This window comes from Myxine glutinosa, chromosome 8 (genome assembly GCF_964187855.1).
Source record: "Myxine glutinosa chromosome 8, kmMyxGlut1.1, whole genome shotgun sequence".
NCBI classification, from domain to species: Eukaryota; Metazoa; Chordata; class Myxini; order Myxiniformes; family Myxinidae; genus Myxine; species Myxine glutinosa.
In genome coordinates, this window is record NC_136268.1 from 21,118,224 (window position 1) to 21,141,314 (window position 23,091).

A 23,091-nucleotide genomic window follows, 5' to 3' on the forward strand; every position below is an offset into this window, starting at 1 on the left:
ACTGTTCACCCTGGCAGAGGTATGTGTTCTACCGAGTTCCCTTCTGGTTATGCAGTTACCGTATTAGAGTTGTAGATTTTACAAATTTATTTTGTGGAGTACTTGAGCAGGTCAATGTCTCACACACTTCTCGTTGATGACTTTGATCTTTCCTCCCCGTTTAAGGTTATCACTAATTCTCTCTCCCGTTCATTACGAGTACATTGCCTTCTCACCGTGATCAGTATATATTGAACAGTGTATGGGAAGAATTGCCAAACCCCCCTTTATGTATTCGTGCTTCTGTAAATAGTCATGTCTGTGTATGTACTTTGTGGATGAGCTTGTGCGGGTGTTTTTAGAATGAATATAGAATGGATGCCACAAGTCCCACAGATACAGGAAGAAATTCCCCAAATTCATTTTTCCATCTTGGGGCAAAATCACCTGATGGGATTGTGGTCCGTGAAGACGCAGACATGTTACAATGTTGTATCAGCACAATAAATACCAAATGTTTCATTTTTGGTGCCTTTTGTCTTCTTGTAGATTTGTTGGTTATCCTGGAAACTATAATACCTTTCATGGATACCGGATGGAGGAGGTATGGTTCAAAGTCCTGCATTCTCGGACCCGTTGTAGAACAAATTTCACATTTCATTTTCAGCCCCTACCAATGTACTAGTATGACTTATCCCCATTGTACAGTTGATGTTGTTCTATAGCCCTGGACATTTCTCTCTGGACAAGCCTGTGGCATGGAGACCGCCGATCTATCTCGCAGGAGCGACCCAGAGATCCTGCACATCCAGGATGGTGTACCTCGGGCTTCACAAAGTCAGGGCCACGACAAAGTTAGAAGTTAGTTACAAAAGTTAACAAAGTTAGTTACCTCGCTCTCCAACCCCTCGTTCCTCTCCCTCCAACCCCTCGCTCCTCTCCAACCCGCCTCACCGCTGTTGCAGCAGCATCCTGTGCGGTTGTCCCGTCTCGTGCGGTCTCTGTGCGGTTCTCGCTACATCCTGTTCAAGTCTGCGTTCTTCATCGACCGTCGCATTCATTTTGTAAATGGAAGTTTCCACGCTACGCATGAATTGTCACGATCCTCAAGAAGAAGTGTCTCGTAATCATCAAATGACAAGTAAATTACATTGTGAAAATTAAAGATTTCAAATAAACCTATTTAAAGTGTATGCGCACATAACTAATAAAAAAAAACGAAGAAATATCTCTCGGTAATTTCCTGAAACATAATTTACTTCCGGATAATAATGTTGAATGGAATAAGAAAGAACGGAGATATATGTCGTTTTTGTGCCGACTGTCATAAAACGTAAAAGTAATAAATGTTAACGGAAAAGAAAAAGCGAATTTTTAATATATGTCGACATTTTCCCCGACTGTTATTTCAGGCGGTGTATTTTCGTGTAGCATCATGGCGCGATTTTTATAAATATATCTCGGCAATTTCCCGTGTATGCGTGAATATTCTCAATTATTTCTGACGTGAGGGTCACGATAAGGGTGACGTGAGGGTGACTCAATGAATGGGCTTTATTTAACAGGCCTTTGTGAAATCATTTCGTTCGAAAACGGAAACTTTCATGGGACTCTCTTATGCATGGCATCTTCATATTTTATATGTATACGCATGACCATCGAAGTCCCCGTTATAGACTATAGGGCATGTAGTCAAAATCCCTTCAGAAAGTGCTTTTTGTGGTCTCCACATTGGAACTACATATATTATGTCTTAAAATAAAGGTATTGCATGTCTTATCAATATCCCCTTTGTTCCCACGCTCAAAAGTGGAGCATTAATTAGTAATTCCCGCCTAAAAATAATGCGTCAAACAAGTAGTGCCTTTTAAAGGGGAACAAGTGAGAGCAACAGATATGCTGTTTAAAATGGTTTCTTTACAAATTATGATCCTCATTATGGCCCAACATTTACAGGAATTGTTCAAAATTTATTATTTTAATTATTGTCCCCAAAAATAAGGTTCACTAGATTTTATTTTTTTTAAATACCACACGGTTGATGAATACGTGGAAAATAACAAAACTGAACTGATATTTTCTTCCTTCTAACAACCATGTATTGGCATAAATAGCCTGATCCATCACTACTACAACTGACAGGTGCTCCAGTTGGTCTGCTATTTCAATGCTTCGATGGAGGATGGTATTCACAGTATTCAGATCAGTTGGGCTAGCATTTACAACAGGAAGGTATGCAATGGTTGCTTTTGGTGGGATGCTGGATGTCAGTAACTGATCGAATCCAGTCCAAGCAGGAAGAAGACGTTTCTGTAGCCATTTTGTAATGTTGAAGGCGGCATCTTTCTTCTTGTGAGGATATAAAGTTGGCTCATAGTGTGTCATTTCCAGCTTCATATTGCCAGCAAATGCCTTCGGGGACGACTTCTTCTCACCACTGAATGTAACCACCTCTGTATGTGGTGCTGGTAGTGAGCGCTTTCTTGTCTTTCTCATTCCTTGTACTGGTGGAAGTGTAGAATGTGCATCTGCATCCTGATGAATCTCTGCACGCTGCACAGCTATGCCGTTGGTATTATGGGTTGTGTCTTTTCCCGAAAGTGTCTGCTCCCCAAAATCATTGTTGTCCCAGATGAGAGTTGTGAAGACAGACTTCTGCAAGCACGATGGAAGAGCTCTAGAACCTCGTTGGACTTCTTGCTGTGCCAAGGCAGTATCATGCTCGAGAACACGTGTGCGAAATGCTATAGCCAAAACCATTAAGTAAGCCTATTAGCTGTGCCGATCCACTAAGATGCCGTATCGCCATTGCTAGAGATGACTGCTTCGGTAACATTGTCTTGCCTTTAGTAGCTAGGTAGATGATGTCCTGGGCAATGGTTAATATTCGATGGTCTTGCACATCACCAACCTTTACACGGTTTACACCCTCTGTATCATCAGATGCTCCAACAACCCATGCAAGAAAGTTGTATAGCATGGTTGGAACTATCTGGCGGGCAGCATCCATGGTTAAGTCACCTGAGGTTGGAGGCCAGGGAAGAGTTGTAGAGTTTGTTGTATCTATCACAGCATTCTTCAGATCTAGGGCTGTTGAATAACGCTCTCTTAATGATGATATTTGAGGTACGACCTGTCTTCTGTTGCACTGTTTTGGCCGTTTCACTGGAGGTGGAGACTCCTCAGCATCAGCTGTATCTGTGTCGGTTGTATTTGTGTCTGTTTCTGAGGTGACCGTATCCCTTACAAGCTCTTCAGCTGATAGGGTGTCAATGTATACCAGTTCACTCTGGTATTTTTTTTTGGGCTGCATGAAGCAAAGCTGGGGATATCTCCTTCTGATTCTTTGTTTCAGGCTATGGGTTTTGTAGTTGGACGAGTCCTTCCCTTCAATGTCTTTTACTGCCTTATCAAAGATACGTTTCAATGACGTAAGCCGGTAGATCTCTTTGTTCTTCAGAATTTTCTGGTCAATTGTATAGTTACAAAAACTGTCAAATGCTTGAGAATATATCTGTTCTGTAGCTGCATGAACATGTTGAGTGTTAGATCTTCTCAAATAGTCTGTGTATCCCTTGTAGCAGCTCCGGTGATATCTAACTTCTATAGCTACACAGTCACGATCTCTGATATGAACAAGAATATTTTTGTCATCTTTTTCCTCTGCAGCTAGTCGAAGCTTGCCTCCATCAATCTGTTCACAAAGCGTCAATGGTTCTTTCTGCTTTCTGCCTCTTGAATCCTGAAATGTCTTACCACTCCTGCATACGATACAAACTGTTGGCAAGATGTGAGAAGATTTAGTCGGCTGTTTTGCAATGTTAGAAGTGGAACGCAAGTGTCTTGCATCAGATGTAGCAGATGTATGTTTGTCTATGTCTCCGCTTGAAGAACATGCAGAGGGATCCAGTTCTGTATACAACAAACACAAAATATTAAACTCATAAGTGTATACATCGATCTACTACATGTAAAAACAAAAGTCCCACATTTTACGATTCATGTAGACTACACAAATCACAACATTTGGGACTGACCTGACCCAATTTCATAGGCCTCCCTACGTGATTGTACATGCAATTTTCTCATTCGTGATGTATTTGTAGGCTACTTTTAAACTTACCGGATGATTGGGTGACATTCTGATGCTTCTGTTTAGCAGTTTGGGCACGTTTTTGCTTGGTAGAATCAGTGAAATACCGGTAACACACTGCGTGGCAACCCCCAGTTTCAGGGACCGGCAATGCACTTTCACATGCGCTGCAGTGTAGACCATGATCGCGGACGAAAGACCTCGCTAAGTCGGCCTGGTTTCCCACCAAATCGCTCCAAATATCTACAGCACTCAAGAACGTTCTCCACCTTTTTTCGGTAAATGGCACAATATCACCACCGGCACCTGGAACATGTGCATAACACCTATTTTTTACACCAAATTTGACACCAACTGATGCCATTTTCACCGATACTTTTCACCAAACAACATCTGTTTACACACGTGACCCGCTATTCGCCGTACCGCAGCACTCTCGTACGATGTTGCTGATTGGCTCCTTTTGCTATATGAGGCCCATGTTGATATTTTCCGGACCAATCGCATAAATGAAAAATCGCAGCAACGTTGATAAATGAAACGTACAATTTGATTGGATAAATATCGAGATCGTGATAATTATTTTACCGACGAAATATTAGTTATTCTAACCTAAAATTCGACAAAATGCTCCAACCGATGACGCGGGAATATGAACGATAATTCATAAAAAATATTTAACTTAATTATAAAATAAGTTTTATTTAGTCGGGAGATGGAGACCACAAGACAAGCTCTTAGGACCACATGCCCTATCGTCTATTATGGCGGGAGCTTTGTGCACTCCTTGTACTCACCTGTGCTTTGTCGACAATACCTATACAGTGCAGATTCTAAGGTCTCGTCCAGACTATCAATCATTCATAACTGGCACGTGCTTTGGTATCCAGAGGATGTTTATTGCAAACCATGTTTGATTGGCTATGATTACACCAGGTGTGCGATAAATGAGAATCACGATGTCCAACGAAATATGTTCGATTCCGTTTGGTGGCAATTGGAAAGGTCCATCTAGAAGTCTGCCACGTCCATCTCGAAGTCTGCCACGTCCATCTCGAAGTCTGCCACGTCCATCTCGAAGTTCGACACGTCCATCTCGAAGTCGGACACGTCCATCTCGAAGTCTGCCACGTCCATCTAGAAGTCTGCCACGTCCATCTCGAAGTCTGCCACGTCCATCTCGAAGTCTGCCACGTCCATCTCGAAGTCTGCCACGTCCATCTCGAAGTCTGCCACGTCCATCTCGAAGTCTGCCACGTCCATCTCGAAGTCGGACACGTCCATCTCGAAGTTCGACACGTCGATCTGGAGGTCCGACACGTCCATCTTGAAGTCCGAAACGTCCATGTTGAAGTCCATCTGGAAGTCGGACACGTCGATCTGGATGTCCGACACGTCCATCTGGAAGTCGGACACGTCGATCTGGATGTCCGACACGTACATCTTGTAGTCCGACACGTCCATCTGGATGTCCGACACGTCCATCTTGTAGTCTGACACGTCCATCTTGTAGTCCGACACGTCCATCTGGATGTCCGACACGTCCATCTTGTAGTCCAGAACGTGTTTCGCGTTGTCCCAAACGTACATTGGGAATTCCGAAACGTGTATTTCGAGAGGCTTCACACCAAGCGAAAGTAAATACGTTTTTCGACGAGAACCGCTTTCGCTCCTATGGAAACGGTTGGGCGTAACTGAGCAAAAAATTTCCCTAACGGTCAAGCAGTCTCGGTGAAAAACCGTCGTTCAAAAAACAACAACCTGGAAATATTTAAATGCACACCTGCAAATACAAGGGGGCCAATGTTGGACTCGAAATAAGGAATGGTAAGTTACTTTCTAAACACCTTGGGAACGAGTGGATATCCACGTCATCATTTTACACAACCACTTACGGCGATGTTTACCGTGACGTCACGTACCCGATCACGTGACCGCGCTCTTTGTTTTGGTTGGGAAAACACCAGCCATGCTTGCCGTCTCTAAGAAGAAGAAGAAAAATAGGGGGCCGAAAAAGAAGAAGACGAAAGAAGAAGAAGAAGTGCCAGTCAACACGGAGGTTCTATTTATAACACCGTGTCAGCAAAGAGGTTGCAGTGAAAAAGAAGATTCTGCAATGTCGGTGAATTAAAAAGAATATTGACCATTTTAAAATGTGATTAAAAGTAAACTTTAAAAATTCGAAACAAATACTTTTACCAACAAATACTTACGGTTAGACGTGCAAGTTAAATAAATGAGCGAAAGAAGGAAAAACAGTAAGAGGAAGGTTGTAAATTCGTAACAATAAAAAAGTTTTATCCAAAAGCGATTACCAATTTTATTCATTTTTTTGTTCTTGTCAAAGGAGCCAGAAAAGTGTGAAAATATGTACTATTAAAAAGAAAACATATTGTGGCGTCCAGGCAGAGAAGGGTTGAAGAATGAGTGAAAAGCGGAAATCGCTGTTTCTTTGAGGAGATTGGGGGCTGAGGCGGCGAACTCCACAAATTAGTGGGAAAGGACAAGGTACGTCAGAACGAGACGCGGGAACGGGACAACAAAACGATTGAGATCAGCAAAAGATGTGGAACGATTTTAAAACATCACCAGTTGTTTTAATGTAAAATGTTAATTTTTTAAATGGAGTCTCCTCACCTATTTTTACATTGAAGGGATATTATTGATGTTTTACGTCATAGAGTTCAACTTGAGTAGATAATTTATTTAAATAATACGATTCTTTGAGGTTGGGATATAATTTATTTGTTTGAAGGTTCAGAGTTAAATTTGTAATATGTTTCTGAACATCGATATTCCCGTGAGCAGCACTTCTGTTCTTATGTGTGTGTCCCAGTCTGACTCTTTGGGACGAGTCCGAACATTCATTGTGCATGTGCGTGCATACGTAATAAATAGACAACGTTTAATACGTTCCCACCCACCATCAGGTGTTCTCAATACATCTGCACCTAATGTGCACCGAGGTCATGTTTTCACCCGTGTTTGTTACTTCTGTTAAATCGAGGATCGTGCCATGGAGTACAGCAGCAAAAACTTTACTCCATATGTGAGGATGATACAGGAAGAAAATGGCGGTTACATCGAATTGGGACAAAGTGATTAAAACGATTAAAAAGTTATCCAGAGTGAGGCCACAAACATTTAAAAAATAAACGTTTTATTCTCAATCGTTTTTATAACAAACTAGAACCATTTTAAAGTGTTTGGTTTGATCCAAACCGGTCCAAACCGGATGGGTGATTTTTAGGAGACACCATGCCACCTGGTCATGTGGCAGGTAATTGGGTTACGTGTTACCTGTGGCAGTCCCAAAAGACTGACCTGACAAAACAATATAATTACCGATTAATTTATATTTATTTATTACATACTGTTGTCCATGGGCCAAGTGCGGAAATTTGACTTGTGAGTACCACCTGGGGTGGCAAGGCCTCAGAGGGTTTTTTGGAAAAGTCTTTGGCAAGGGAACATATTTTGATGTGATGACCATTGCACATTGACACCTTCATAAGAAATTTGGGGCAAAAACCACGTTTTAATATTCCCAATAAATAGATTGCATTTCATTGATAAAATTGATTTGAAGGTTGTAGATGGTTTCAAATAAATACCTGCAATTCCTCTGAGTGAATTCCATGCATCTTGACCTGGAGTTGCCATGGAAACGGCTATTTTGAGTCAAAAAAACTGCATTTTGAAATCATTTAAAAAACAATTTGAAATAACCTAAATAATCGAATTATTCAATGACTCGGTATGGCTGTTAATGGGACACCAAATACTACAAATACATCACAATCAATGTACCAGAGAGTAAAAACACGACTGATTAATACGTAGAATGATCAACTCTTCTGATTGATGAACTTCTGTTTACTCTTGTATTTTTGAGTTTGAGGGAAAAGCAGAAATCCGAAATCATGACCGTTTTCATTACCCTAAAGGACCTTCCAGAGGGGGAACTCCCGTAAGTGCGACACCATTGTAAACGCCGCAGCAAATTTACCCGTTAAAAGCTTCTGGGTTAAATAACTGCCAAAGGAACTTTGATGATCATGAACATTCTCGACGAGCTTCAACAAGGCAAGAGGGTTCACCTGGAGTGTTTGAGGCTCAGTCTATGTTTTGCCAAAAGGTTAACAAACACCTTCAGGGACAGAACTCTAAGTCTGGTTCAGTGTGCTCAGCTCCGCACTGACGTCACAGTCAGACAAACTTCTGTAAGAAAGATGGACCTGCGGATGCTTCCTATTGAAAACGCAGGGACGTTGGGGCAGCTGAAGACCATCACCAAAGGTCAAGCTACCGTGTATACACAAAAGAAGAGTCTGCGTCAGACAGTTGCGATGGCATGGAAGGTAGTAGTGAAGATGATGACGCTATATAACAGGCAGCAGAGAACAACTCATGCAGAGACTTATTTACCTTCATAAGGCGTGAACTCTTTTCGAGATGCCAAAAGTGAAGATGGGCACGATCAATCTCACATCATGCCTTATCAATTAAAAATTATACATGCTGAATCCGGATCTTCACCAAAATCTAATCGATTCGTCCTTGTCACACACACAACCTGTCCAACAAGTTTCGTCCAAATCCATCCATAACATTTTGAGATATCCTGCTATGTATCGTTTTTGGCCCAAACTCCCAATGGTGAAGAATCACTTTAAAAATTAAATAATTCTCATATCCGAATCCACATTCAGATCTTCACCAAAATCGAATCGATTCTTCCTCGTCACACACACAACCTGTCCATCAAGTTTCGTCCAAATCCATCCATAACATATTGAGATATCCTGCTATGTATCGTTTTTGGCACTATCCACCAATGGTTAAGGATCAATTAAAGGACTGTGAATGAAGGTTAAGGACTGCGGACTAAGAATGCGGACCAAGGTTAAAGACTGCGAATGACGGTCCAGCAGCACCTCACCTGATGACCTGTGGACTGTAATGCTTTCCGAGTTTGAATAAATAGTTTCACATGAGTTTGAAGAAGATCTGGGCAATTTATGTTACCAATGTTCACGCTGTTTCTCTGGGAGAAGAATTATCATGGCTGAGTTTCTCTGTAATGCTTTTCGAGTTTGAAAAAGAAGAATTATCAGAAGCAGATTGTTTCTCTGTAATGTTTATCGAATTTGAAAAAAACGTTTTTCGTCGACTTTTAAATTCACAGCTCAAACCAACATGCTGGAACTTCAACACGAGGCTGATGGACTTTATTCCTATACGCGTGTATTTATGTGGAAGTGACAGGTCGCACAACAAAGGCGAGGCACGAGGAGGGGGTGAGGGGAGGAGTTGCCTTCATTCATCGATATACAGTATGTACCTTTTAAAGAAAGGAAATAAATAAAATAGACAATCTGAGGAGGGAGCAGGTTTGTTCCACCTCATGGGATGTTCCATTATCAAGCTGCTCGTAGAGCACTCGCCAAGCAGCTCAAGCACTCCAAAATACTGTTGAGATGCCTGGAGTGTCCCACAATATCCGAATTAGACAAATGAACACTTTTTAAGAGTCGAACTGGTGATGAGGTCAATTCCAGAGTTAAAATTCGAAATTCGGTTCAGGTGAAGAGATGATTCTCGATCTTTGCGGAAATTAAATAAAGGCATGAAAACTGGCATTATAAGCATTGTGACGTATACAGGAATACAGCGATTCGTAGGTATGAAGATCAGCTAAATTACCATTCATAGATATTAAGATTTATTGCACAGAAACCGACCTGTTCTGAAGCAAGGGATGCTTCAGTTGAGCAGATAAAATGGTGGAATCAAGACACCCAAGCTGAGTGACCTGAATGCAGGCTGACCAAGGCAAAGGTAAGCTTGTTAGCGTAAATGATCTTCAAAAACACACCCAAACACCCAGTGTTCATTCATGCAATCCCTTGGAGGTCGAGAAGTATGCACGCAAAATGTGGGGCTGATCGGTTTCATGGTTTTGGAGTTATGGAGGAGACGGCATACACACACTGCTTTTCATTATTATAGATGAGCAAATGCTGCTAACTCGCGGTTATTTGAATTGTCACATTTTCTTTGAGTCACTTCCGTTGTTTTTGTTTTAGGTGCAAAGAGAAAACAGAAGCGTGGCCGTGGTGGTGATTTTGACTCTAGGTACGTGCTGCGCCCATTGGTGTGCTTGTTATGCTGTACGGTTCTGCTTTGAAGAATTATACCTGCCCATGGAAGAAACCCGTCTCCTGGGCCTACTGTAAAGGGAAGTTTGAACATCCGGTTCTGAAGGGGGGGGGGGGGGGTGAGATGTGCGTTGAGTCCTAGCGGACGTGCGTTCCGCACTAGCACCCGTGAGGTGTGTCGTTCTGTATCCTTTGCCAAGATCGCGATAAATACAGCTGTGTCCTGTTTGATTCCCTCTCTTTTCTCAGTCTTCACACATGAATCCTTACACTGTGGTTATTCTGTTAAAACTCAGACGTAATACACACCAACGTAAGTTGGGTGAGATACTTGGCAGAGTGCAAACCTCTGCCAAGCTGAACAGTTTGTGTTTTGTTGCCCAATGATAGGCCAGATGTGGATCTGGACCTGAACCAAACTCGAATCACCTTCTTCATTTCACTTGACCAACTCATCCACCAAGTTTCGTCCAAATCCAAAAGTGTTGACAAAGATGGATTAAAACAAAAATATTCTCATGGGAAATGTCAACAACACCACAAGTTTTGAATTGATCCTTCAAAATGATGGAGTGCACCCCTGGAGAAGAAAAAGGATAAGAAGAGCCACTATTTTGATGTCTCAGACAGTTGGAGCTGTAGTTAGGAGAAAAGGGTGATGGGGATGAATTAGAGCAATGGGAGGACACAGGGGGTGAATAAGATAGACACAGCTGCAAACTCTCAATCACAGAAGTGGAAGGACAAACTGAAGAGATGGGTTTCGGGAGAGTTCTTCTTCTTTCATATACAGCACAAGTCTGCACGGTCGGGTCATTGGCTGAGGGCATGGCCATGCTGCTGATGCAATTCCCTCTGTCGGTTAGAGTAGGAATTGGTAATTTGTTCATGGTGCGACGATAACTCGCATATTCTTCACGTGAAGGACACCGTGGGATCTGGGGGAGACAATGCACAGAGAAGGCAGAGGATACAAGAGCAGAAAGGAGACCACAGACCTGTCTGTAGACTTGAAAGTGATTGACCGATAGACATCTTCATCGCGGGAGATTCCAATAACATTGAAGGCCTTTGTTTTCACAACGTCAAGCTGAGGAAGTGAGGCAGGGGGCAGTCCAGAGGGGAAATGAGTACTCTGTCGATGAAGGCCTTGTAGGTAGATAAAAGTTCAGGTGTGCCAATCAAAGACTTTGCACGATTGAGGATGACTGGCTTTGAAGGCCAACTTAGATATAACATGTGGCTTGCCCAAGAAAGATCACAGCTGATGGTGAGGCCGAAAGGTTTGTGCATCTTCTAGTAGTTTGTTTCGGAAGAAGATGGGAGGGTTTGCCATAATGTCTTTTTGGAGAGATAGAGCGAGACATTTTTCAGGATTTTATCAAACCTGCAAGTGTTGACCGAGCAGAAGCATATTGAAAGCACAGAATCAATTTCCACGTCCCATGAGAATTTCCGGAGGGGGGAGCAATTGGGTTTGTGCCCAAGAGTTGGAGAACTGTTGCGTTTGTGTGCAATCGTAAAAAAAGACAATATGCATCATCACATTCTAGTTGTACTGGAAATGCATAGAAATAAAGGTACAAAAATACGAAATACGGAACAGTTACTTGTAACAAGCCTTTTTAAATACTGGGTTGATCAATTGAAATAATTAATTAGAACAGTACCACCCACCCCTCCTGCCCCATAACATCCCACAATCCCCCAAACATGATCCCTGAAGCAAAAAGAAAGGAGCAATCCTCAAAATAGGAAGGCAGGATCCAGTGATGAACTCCAAGTAACCTAAAGTTCAAAGCAGACTTGTGAAACGATGGAGCACAAAAACTACTGGAAATACTTCATGATCTTCTGCCTCCCCTCACCTCTCTAAGTACATTTACTTATAAATACTAAAACAAAAACATCAGCTTTGGGAAAGCGACGGCACTTATTCAATTTACATTTAAACGCTGTACATGTCACCGTCGGGCTTGGATAGAAAAATAATAACAAAAAAAAAAAAAATACGACAAAAACTACTGGGTTAGCTAATTGGGAAGCATAGTTATGTCGATACACGGAGTTGACCGTCGTGCAGCAAATGGCAAACGACGAGGCAAATATAACGAATTGTGCAGGCTTGCTATACACACACAATAATAGCAAAAATCCGAAGAGGTTTCGTGCCTTCGTCTATTTACAAACGTCATTTTGAATGCTCAAGTACGATAAATCGGTGACAGGTGCGAAGGTTACACGGAGCGTACAAAAACACAAGGGTGGAAATCACGACTGCTCAAAAATACACATCTGTAAAAAAATTCATCTTTCATACCATCATCGGTCATCTTCCCTGTTGTTTTCCAGCGGCAATCCAGAAACTCAATCTGGTACCGAATAAAGGAACGCATATTTATTTATTTACATTGTTAAAAAAAAAAAAACTGTCCCAGTGAGCGAAACGGTTGTTCGGGTAATACTACTCGGGGAATGGACACAATCATGATGGCTGGTCTGTTCACCAGCGAGGAATAGATACAAAGAAAAACTTTTTAAGTCCTGGAAGCTTTAAGCACTGAATATCACATAAAATGGAATATAAAAACATGAATGAGTAACTCAGATTCCGAAGGTGGAAAAAAAGAAATCGAGAACCTCAGATTTGCCAAAAAAAAAAAAAAAAAAGAGTTCAAGGAACGGTTGCCACAAGCAGAGGTGACATCCACAATGCCACCACTTTGGCTATCCAACCCAAGGGCCGAGACCACCTCGACCTCGAAAAAGAGTCCTGGTACCAAAAAGAGCTCCAGCTCAAACACAAGGCTCCTTTTGTGGCCTAAACCTAGACCTGGCATAAACTTGCGTGGTCAGCAACGTGCATTAATTTGATTTTAAAGAAACTAAGCAGGTCCAGCTGGAATGATGGTTTTGTCCAAGTTTGATCCCAGCAATAGCTCAAATCCTATTGTCTTTGCAAACTCCACACTGCCTCCCTAACCCCCCAACCCACACTGTCACTGCCACCCAGTCAGTCACCATTCTTTCCATTTCACCAAGTGATCTCTCATGCAACACAACTCGACACTCTTCTACCTGTAAACCATACAACTAGCAGTCCCCTACCCCTATCTGAGGAATTGTTTTCAAGAACATTCAAAAGACACTTGAATCTCATCACACACTTTTAAGATGAGTCAGAACCTGCAAAGGTAATAAGAGTTTGTTGACACGACTCCAACTGGTCATGGCAAACGTCGATCACGTTGGTCATTGACGAAGCAAATGATCTACTCGATGTGACGAGCACATGTGAACCTCGATGGAAGGTCAAACCATTCTATTTTGGTACAACCACTGCTATACCACCGCACTGTTTCCCAGAGCAGTCACCACGCGGACACGTGGCATTGCTGGGATCAAAACGGTTTCTTCAGCCGTTCTCAAGAACTGCCCGTCTTCAAATACCAGGCATGGGGCAGAGGCCTGAAGCTGAGCAGTGCCTGAGCCCTGGGAGGTTTCCATAATTGGCCACGGCTGCTTGAGGGCCGAATCAATGCTCCTGCTGTGCGAAGGGATAGCGCCAGGCAGTCCTGCTTCAGCTTTACTCGCAAATTGCTGAGAGTTCTGGTTAAGCTTTGGGTTTATCACGGGAAAGGTTTCTGTTCCCGTATTTATCGAATCCATTACTCCGTTATGTCTGACTGTTTTTGTGCCCTTATTTGGTGACGTCGCTGCTGCTATCGGAATGACAGGCATGCTGCTTACTTCACAGGATAAGGCAGGAGCATGCAGTGGTGTACCGTGAGCAGAGCGGCTGCTGCAAAGCGAATGAGAACCCTTGACTGAACCTTGCACCAAACAAGTTTCGTGTTCCACACCTTTGGAGGGTGCATTCCTCCCCAATTGCTCCACGCTGTTGTGAGAATCGTTTCCAACTATGCTCTGCCTTTTCGAAAAGCTAAGCACAGGCCTACTGTCTATAACCAAAGTTTCACTTTCACCATTCAAGCCTCCATCAGAACTCTCAATCACATTTTCATAAAGCGAATGCCTCGACGTGCGTCGCTCGGAAATATGATCATCCCCTCGCACTACATTGTCCACACTTATAACTGTACTCCAGTTCTGCAGGAAAGTGTCTGTGACTGGAATCATTTTTGAAGTAGAAGCACCATCTGTGGCAGTAGTTGACCTGTCTACGTTCTCTGCAGGTTTCCTCCACTGTGGGACAAAGTGAGACGATGGCGACACATTCTCATTTGCCAGCAGGTTTGTCAAACCATTTTCCGGGCTTGAAGGAGAACGATGTCCCACAATTTGTTTCTTTCTCTTGCCTCGAGTCACTGCTGATGACTCCACAGAACGAAGAGATGTCGCTGCTGCAGTAGTGCTGATTGCCAAGACTCGACCCTCAGCCTTGGCTGTTGGTGTAACAGCTTTGCTACTCTTTTGTTGCCCATTCACTGTACCATTAAGCTCGACTGGTGGGCTCGTCTCCTGAGGAAGTTGGCCCGAAGGCCTCTGTGGAAATTCTTCAGGCTTTCCTAGAAAAGTACAAAAGAAAAGAAAAATTAGTCGTGGAGGGCATGGTCAAACAGAAGGGTGGAAATCATTTTGATAGATACCCAAACTTACAAAATGGACACAAAGATAGTTGGACAATAAAAACTCCCAGGCCCCAATTCATCAAAACTCGGATAATTTAACCACAGGATAAGAGCTATTCCTCTGGTTAAAATTCGTATCCGAGGGTTAACTAACCGACGGATAAACTACAGTTGTTCAAAGGGTGGATAAGGGTAGGATAGCTAACTGCTGGATAAGGTGTGGATAAACGTTTGGCAGGTACATGGTATCCCACAATGCATTGCACTGTTGTCTGCTGGCAAAACAATAATGGTGGCAGAAGAGTGTCAAAAGAGAAAGAGGAAGGCAAACTTTACACCAAATGCAAGGGATATGTTGTGTCAGGTGACAAGAGTATATCAGGGTCATCAGGAGTAAATTTTCCAACACCGCAACGTATGATGAGAAGAAGAAGCGTGGTTGGTGATTGCCACGACGCCTTCCACACCTTATGAATTTGACAAACCTAGGTACGCCTTAGTAATCATGGGCAAGGCGTTTATCCAGGCCAGAGGAGACTCGGATAAAGTTATCTGGAAAATCAACACCTTATCCAGCGGAAAAGGTTATCCAGGCTTTGAACAACGGACATTATCCATTGGATAAATTTTATCCCGGGATAAGTAACTTATCCACAGGATAGTGCTTATCCGAGCTTTGAGCAACTAGGGGCTGATGTCCGAAGGGTTAGACTACAATAAGCGGTAAAAACACCAGATTGTGTCGAGCCCACCAGTGATTGATAAAAGCAGGGAAGATCCAGTGTTAAAGATAATGGGGTTAAACAAAGTGTGCTCCCTTACCTGGAGAAGGCAGAGCAAGCTTCAACTTGCGCAGTTCAGACATGGAAGCCTGAAGCTGTTCCACGACCATGTCGTCATCGACCTGAAAGTTCTGTGCGAGCTCATGTTGCAGGAAGTAAACGAGTCCTTCCATCTCCAGTTTCATGAGCCGCTCTAGGTCAAAAAGGGAAAATTTTGTCAATCAACTTCAGGCAAAAATTCCTGGCCAAGAGCCTGTGGAACAACGATTCACGAGTTAGTAGGCAAGGGCAAAATAAAACGTCTTTTTGAATAAATAACCCAGAATCGTAGTACTGCTTCGCACAGTCATACCCTCATGTGTACCTATGTGAACCTATGCACACCTGTAACCGCCAAATAAACGAACAGAGTGACAAAAACTTCCTCACTCCCTTTTTACTCCCTAACAACAACCCCCAAATCGAGAACACATGCAGTTGATAATGAAACATTAGCTAGTTTTTAGAAATGTACAACTAGATATGAAATCAAATCATTCAAATTAGCAAAAAAGTGAAACATTACAATGCTCAACATTTTGTACAATAAGGACGTAAGGACATGGAATTCAGGAAATCTGATCATCTCAGAGGTGGGGGCAAGTTGGTGAACTTATCACATCGGTATAACATCTCACGGGCAGACAGGCCACGATTGCGTATGCAGGAGTTCTGGCTGTATGTCCCAAAGGTGAGGGTATGAGATGTAACAGCACAACCTTCAGGGGTTTCAAGTTGTAACTTGTCCCTCAGCTCCTCAAGTAGCTCGTTCGGCCACGGGATCCTCATTGGTGTTCTTGATTCATCCAATGTCTATGGAGATACCCAAACCGCCGAGCGTGGGACTATTGGCCATGACTTTCAATCCAAGAGCGGGATCAGTGTGTACAGTTATAAGGGGACAATGAACAGGACATAAATCTATGCATAAACGAGTCAGGACATCGAGTTGTGTCGCTTTGCATTCGTTGTTGATAAAACAGGTGGTGGTGAAGGAAGTGGCAGTCTCCCGAAGAACAAAGATCAATTGGCGGTAGTATTTAAGAATGTCGGCACATGGCCTCTTAAAGGTGGTTCTTCTATTTAAGAATGTCAGCAGCAAAGGAAACTGCTCCTGTATCCTGGGCGTAGGTCGAAATTGTCTGCTCAATGACCAGGTTGGGAAAGTGCCTCAGGGATGTGCAGGTATGACATGACTCAGTAACACTTTCAATGGAACCGTCAAGGTCCAGAGCGAAGAAATATCGATGGAACATTTGCTTCAGCTCGTGTTTGCTGCTCGGGTGTCCAAAGCGAATGTGAAGCACAGATAACAGACCAGCAACTACTGACCATGATATCATGATACATTCACGAGTGAGGGCAAGTGGCTCATCACGCCGTACAGACAAGAGTCCATTGCGCAACTGTTGCGACAGATACCTTTTTACATTGCTGACGGTGGCTTTTTTGATAGGTGAGTACTCTGTCGTTAATGAACATTAACTCGGCGAACATCACTGCGTTCCATCTGCGTCGTGATCCATGCGGATCTGTTTAGTAAAGGGTAAGGGTCACTCAGTCAGAACATCATGGACAGTGACGTCTGGATCATTGTTTATTAGCTGACCATCATCTGTAAAGAGAGGAGGCTCAATTGTATGGATCGTGGGTGAAGGCAGTATCCGATCAGAAACGCTGGCAATGGAGTGCACAATTCACACATGGGTGTGTTTACAGAGCTTTATGGGTAGGTCAGTGGTGTTGGAAATTCTGAACCGATCAGCCACAGAGTGAACATGGTTAGGCTCAGACCAAAATCGCTTAGGCAGCAGCAAACAGGTGTAAGGGGAGTTGAGATAGAGCTGAATGCCAACATAAGACTCGTGGTCGATGCCCTCAGGAATTACCATTTCAATCTGAACTCCAGGACAAATTGTGGGGCCACCAGCAGGAGCACTACAGCCCCTTATGTACATCGAATGGCATGAGTGTTCAGAGGTAATTGGTTCACAGTCAAATATTATAACGAGTTGCATAGTTGGACAAAGGCCTATATAATTGGCAATCAATAATGGAGTTCCAGCTGGTACATCCACATCCAATTCGGGGACCACAAGCACGTTCAAAGTTGAGTAAAATTGTTCCTCAATAACAACAGTCGAGTTTCGCTCACGATGTTTAAAGGCATGGCACCATCAGCCTGAAACACCTGTTGAGTACTTTGCACAATCTTCGTGTCCACACTCCTGTCCAATAACAAGCGTATCATGTTAGTTTCTGAACAACTGTCCAATGTAAGACGAAGGGGATGCTTGTTGAAAAATGCAAACATGAATGGGGACTTGTTCGTATCCACATGCCTCACAGCCAGCCCAGGGCTGGGAGGCTCAGGTTTCACATCAAGGTGGTCTTCTTCACTGTCAGAACAGTCAAATCCCCACATGACGAATACGGGCCATAAATCGATGGTCGGACTCAGGAAGAAACTTGCACTTACTGAAGAAATAATGAAATACTTAAAAATGCTACTGAGAACCTCTTTTCCTTCTATCTTGTTCCCTCAGCCTATCCGCTCTCTTTGTCATTCTCTCTTCCCCCATCCACAACAAATGCCAGCCCATCTCAGCCAGAATTTTACCAATCTCCCCATCAAGCTCATTTGCACACCAATCTCATCCCTCAGTTCATCCATTCTCTTTCTATCCACCCTCTTCATTTCCACAATCCTCCTGACCTAGTTGTTCTTGCAAACCTGGAGCCTCCGTTGTCTTTCTGTCACTGCCACCATCTACAGACCGTAGAGGTAGGCTGGCGTTAAACAAGACAACAGAAACTTTCCTTACAACCTCCTTGAAATCTTTGTCTGCCATTACACTCTACATTCTCTTTGAGGCATTCACACCCACCTGACTCCCCCTCCATACATCTACCTCTGACTTACCATTGCCGGTCACTGTTCCACCCAGATACACAAACCTATTTCCTCGTTTGATCTCCTCCTTTCCCTTCCAACCTGACATTCATTTATTTTTTCTGCTGCCCAACCCACATCACCTACACCTTCTCCATGCTCATTTTCAGCCCATGTTTCTTAAATGCCTCCTTCCACTCCCCCAGTACTTCCTGCATCTCCCACCAACTCTCCACCCCAACAACCAGATCGTCAGCATACAATAACCTCCCCAGAATATCTTTCATGTCTACCTTCCTACTTACCAGCTCCATCACCATGATAAACAGGAGTGGGTTGCAATCGCTTCTCTGCCTCAAACCGATGTTCACATTGAACTTCTCCGACATCTCAGGACCAACCAAAACTCTTCCTTTTGTTCCCTTGCCCATCTCGTCCACCAACCTAACTTCTGCATCTGGCACTCCCATCCATCTCAGTGTCGCCATCACCATCTCTCTCGGAACAGTGTCGTAGGCCTTCTCCAGATCCACAAATCCCTATTTTTTTTTTTTTTTTTTTTTTGTATACTGAATCGAGGCTCGTGGAAGAGCTAACATTTATTTCACAAACAAATCAACCAGACAAACAAAATATACAAAAAGAGGGAGCGGAAGACAAGATGGGGAGAGAAGGGGAAGCACACAACCACAACATTTGAGAGAAGGGAGAAGTCTGGGAGGGAGAGGGCTTGGGGAGAGGCGGCGTGGGAAGGGGGAGAGGTATAAAACACAAGGGGACCGAAATTAGCAGGGGTAGAAAAGATCAAGGTTTTGGATGGGGGAGGATAAGAGATGGTGGTGAACAGCTGTTTTAAAGACCTGGAGGGTGGAGTGGGATTTAAGAGAGTGAGGGCGTTTGTTCCAGAGGCGGGAGAAAAGAGGAATGAAGGAGTGAAGGTGGGCAGAAAGTCTTGATTTTGGCAGTTTAACCTTAAGAGGGTTGCATGCAGATCTTGTGCGACCTGTAGGAATATTTGGGGGACAGAGCCCAGAGAGAGCTGGGGGGGCAAGGCCAGAGAGGAGTCGGTAGAAGACGGAAAGACCACCAACCTGCCTGCGGTGAGTGAGTGAAAGGCCCTTGGAGTTAGCTTCATCGCGGGAGATTCCAAAGATTCTGAACGCTTTGGTTTCAACAGCGTGAAGACGAGCTAGGTGTGAGGCAGGAGCACCAGACCAGAGGGGAGAGCAGTATTCCATAGAGCTGCGGATGAAAGCCTTGTATGTGGTGAGGAGCTCAGGTGTGCCAAGGAAGGACTTCGCACGACGGAGGATGCCCAGTCGGCGACTGGCTTTGGAGGCCAGATTTGAAATGTGGTTTTCCCAGGAAACAACAACAACAACAACAACATGCATTTTAAGGCCATGTTCCCTGCTAGAGCGGGGGTTAGCCTTGCGGTCCCCATGACAATCTTCTCCATTTTGCCCTATTTTCTGCATCTCTCCTTGTTAACCCCCTTGCCCGCATTTCTTCTTCCACCATCTTTAGCCAAGTCTTTCTCGGTCTTCCCCGTCCTCTACTTCCTTCTACATTAACTTCCATCACTCTTCTCAACCAGTCACTTTCATCCTTCCTCAATACATGACCAAACCATCTCAACCTGTTCCTCTTCACAGCATCAATCACAGGCAATATTCCCATCATCTTTCGCAATTCATCATTTGTCTTCCTCTCTCTCAACGATACTCCACACATCCATCGAACCATTCGCATTTCCACCCTTTCCAGCCTTCGTTGCTGCTCTACGTTCATTACCCATGTCTCGCTCCCATAAATCATAACACTTCTCACACATGCAGCATACACCTTTCCCTTCAGCTTCAGCGACACTCTCCTCCTCATCAGCACGCCACTCAGTTCCCGAAACTTCTTCCATGCACATCTCACTCGAGCAACCGTTGCCGAGTCTGATCCACCTTCTCCATTCAGCATGTCTCCGAGGTAGCAAAATGTTTTCACACCTTCCAGCTTCACGCCGTCTCCAAGATCCAACTCAACATTTCCTCCATCTGCAGCTCCCTCTGTGCACACCTTACATTTGAATGTAGCTGCCACACTGGTTAATGACCCTCTCAGACCACTACATTTTTGATGAACCCACTCAGCACACATTGTACATTGAATGGAGTTCACTCCGACACCCTTCCTGCACACAGCACACGGCCACTTCCCAGTTCTTTCCACCTCACCACATGCTTTACCACTTGCCATCACCTTTGTCTTTCCGATATTCACCTTCAGACCTTTTGTCTCCATACATTCCTTCCACTTGTTCATCTTTTCCTTCAGTCCATCCATACTTTCCGCAATCAACACCAGATCATCTGCATACAACAACTCCCACGGTAAACCCTCCTTTACGGTCTGAGCCAGCACCTCCATCACAGCTACAAATAGTAGTGGACTTAGTACCGACCCCTGATGCACTCCCACCTTCACCTCAAACTCACCACTGTTCCTGTCCTTCGTCCTTACAGCTGTGCGTGCTCTTTTGTACATTGCCATCACGACTCTGATCAACCATTCCTCCACTCCTAACTTCCTCAATGCCCATGTCAATACTTTGCGTGGAACCCTATCGAATGCTTTCTCCAGATCAACAAACCCAAAAAACAACTTCTTCCTCTTATCCATGTACTTCTCCTGCAACTGCCTCACAATGAAAAGCGCATCTGTCGTTCCTCTTCCTGGCATAAATCCAAACTGCATTTCGTCGATCTTCACTTTCTTCCTTATCCTCCTCTCCAACACCCTTTCCAATACCTTCATTCCATGCTCCAATAACTTTATCGCTCGGTACGAGCCACACTCCAGAGGGTCACCTTTGCCCTTGTATAGAGGGACGAGGGTACTCAGTTCCCAATCCACTGGAATGCGGCCTTCTTTCACCACCAGATTACAGATCTCTGTCATTCTCTTCACGCCCCAACTTCCTGCTGCCTTCAACATATCTCCCACAACTCCCGTCGGCCCTCCCGCTTTTCCACTCTTCATTGCTTTTATCGCTTCCTCAACTTCCTTCTCAGTTATCTTCTCTGCCGGTCCTAAAACTGGGTTACTCTCTATGTTGCCATCCCATTCATTCTCTGTATTCAACAGCATTTCCATATATCTTTTCCATCTTCCTTTAATTCCATCTGGGTCGACAACGATTTGTCCCACTTCATCCTTCAAGCAACTCACCCCCATCACATCACACCTCTCTTTCGCTTTGTGCTTTGCAATCCTGAATACTGCTTTCTGACCCTCTTCCGAATCCAAGCGTTCTCCGAACATTTTCCTACATGCCTCCTGCGCCTTTGCTACCTCTTTCTTTGCAGCCTTCCTGGCTGCCTTATAACTTTCATGCTCTGCTGTTTCTGCTCCCGTACCCTTCGCCTTCTGCCACTCTTTGAACTTCTTCCTCTTCTCGTCAATCCTCTTTCCAACCTCAACATCCCACCACAATGTTTCCGAGTGCCTCGGTGGTCCTTTTGTCCATCCACATACCTCACCAACGGCTCCCAACAGACTAGCTTTCATTGACATCCAACCACTTTCAAGCTCAACCCACATCATCCTCTACCCTACTCAGCCTCTCTTTTAATGCCTCCCTTACTGTCACCTCTTTCAACCTCCACACCTTCATTCTCGGTTGGTACTTCACCCGCCGAGCTCTCCTCGCACCTTTCACCCTTATGTCGCAGACAACCAAGTGGTGCTGTGAAACAGCCTCCTCCCCCGGGATCACCTTTGTGTCCCGGAGGTGCCCCCTATCTCGCCGACGCACCATCAGGTGGATTTTTCCCAGGAAAGATCATGGCAAATATTGAGACCCAAAAGCTTGAGTGACAGAACTTCTTGGAGAGGATTATTCAGAAAGTGGATGGGAGGGTTGGTCCAGTCGGTCTTTTCGGAGAGACATCGTAAGAGTGTGAGATTTATCAGGATTGAAAGACATGTTCCATTTGTTTGCCCAGTCTGTGATTTTGTCCAGGTCTGCAGAGAGTGAGGAGGCCGCAGACTGCCGATCTGAGGGATGAGGAATGGAGCCACAGAGAGTAGAGTCGTCAGCAAAGAGATAGAGAGGATTTTCAAGAGAGTCAGAGAGATCATTGATGAAGACCAGAAAAAGCACAGGGCCCAGAACACTACCTTGAGGAACTCCAGCCTGAACAGGAAGAGGAGATGAGAGAAACCCATTCAGGGCCACACGTTGACTACGACCAGAGAAGAAGTCCGCCAGCCATGCGTGGAGATTTCCATGGATACCAAAGGAGGAGCGTTTGGTGAGCAGAGCAGGGTGCCAGACCGTATCGAAGGCACGTGAAATGTCAAGGGAGACGGCTCTAATTTCCTGTTTGGCGTTGAGGACCTCCATCCATTGTTGAGAAAGCAGAAGCAGCATGTCCAGAGTAGAGTGACCAGGTCTGAAACCAAATTGATGATCAGAGATCAAGCCATTGGAGAAGAGGAAAGATTTCATATCTGAAGCAATGATGGATTCCATGACTTTGCTGATAATTGGGAGAAG

The 23,091-nt window shown here is 44.1% G+C and overlaps 2 protein-coding genes across 2 annotated transcripts in view; both read right to left on the reverse strand.

Annotated features, from left to right (window-relative positions):
- The window catches only part of LOC137432037 (anoctamin-7-like), a 213,056-nt gene that overhangs the window by 57,594 nt on the left and 132,371 nt on the right, over window positions 1–23,091 (reverse strand). The window lies entirely within an intron of this gene.
- The window catches only part of LOC137417910 (uncharacterized), a 33,074-nt gene continuing 21,759 nt past the window's right edge, over window positions 11,777–23,091 (reverse strand). Inside the window, exons 6-7 of the mRNA XM_078782983.1 lie at window positions 15,648–15,800; window positions 11,777–14,762 (exon numbers count right to left, since the gene is read on the reverse strand). Coding sequence (XP_078639109.1) covers window positions 13,576–14,762; window positions 15,648–15,800 — 1,340 coding nt within the window. The 3' untranslated portion in view covers window positions 11,777–13,575. The remainder of the gene's footprint in view (window positions 14,763–15,647; window positions 15,801–23,091) is intronic.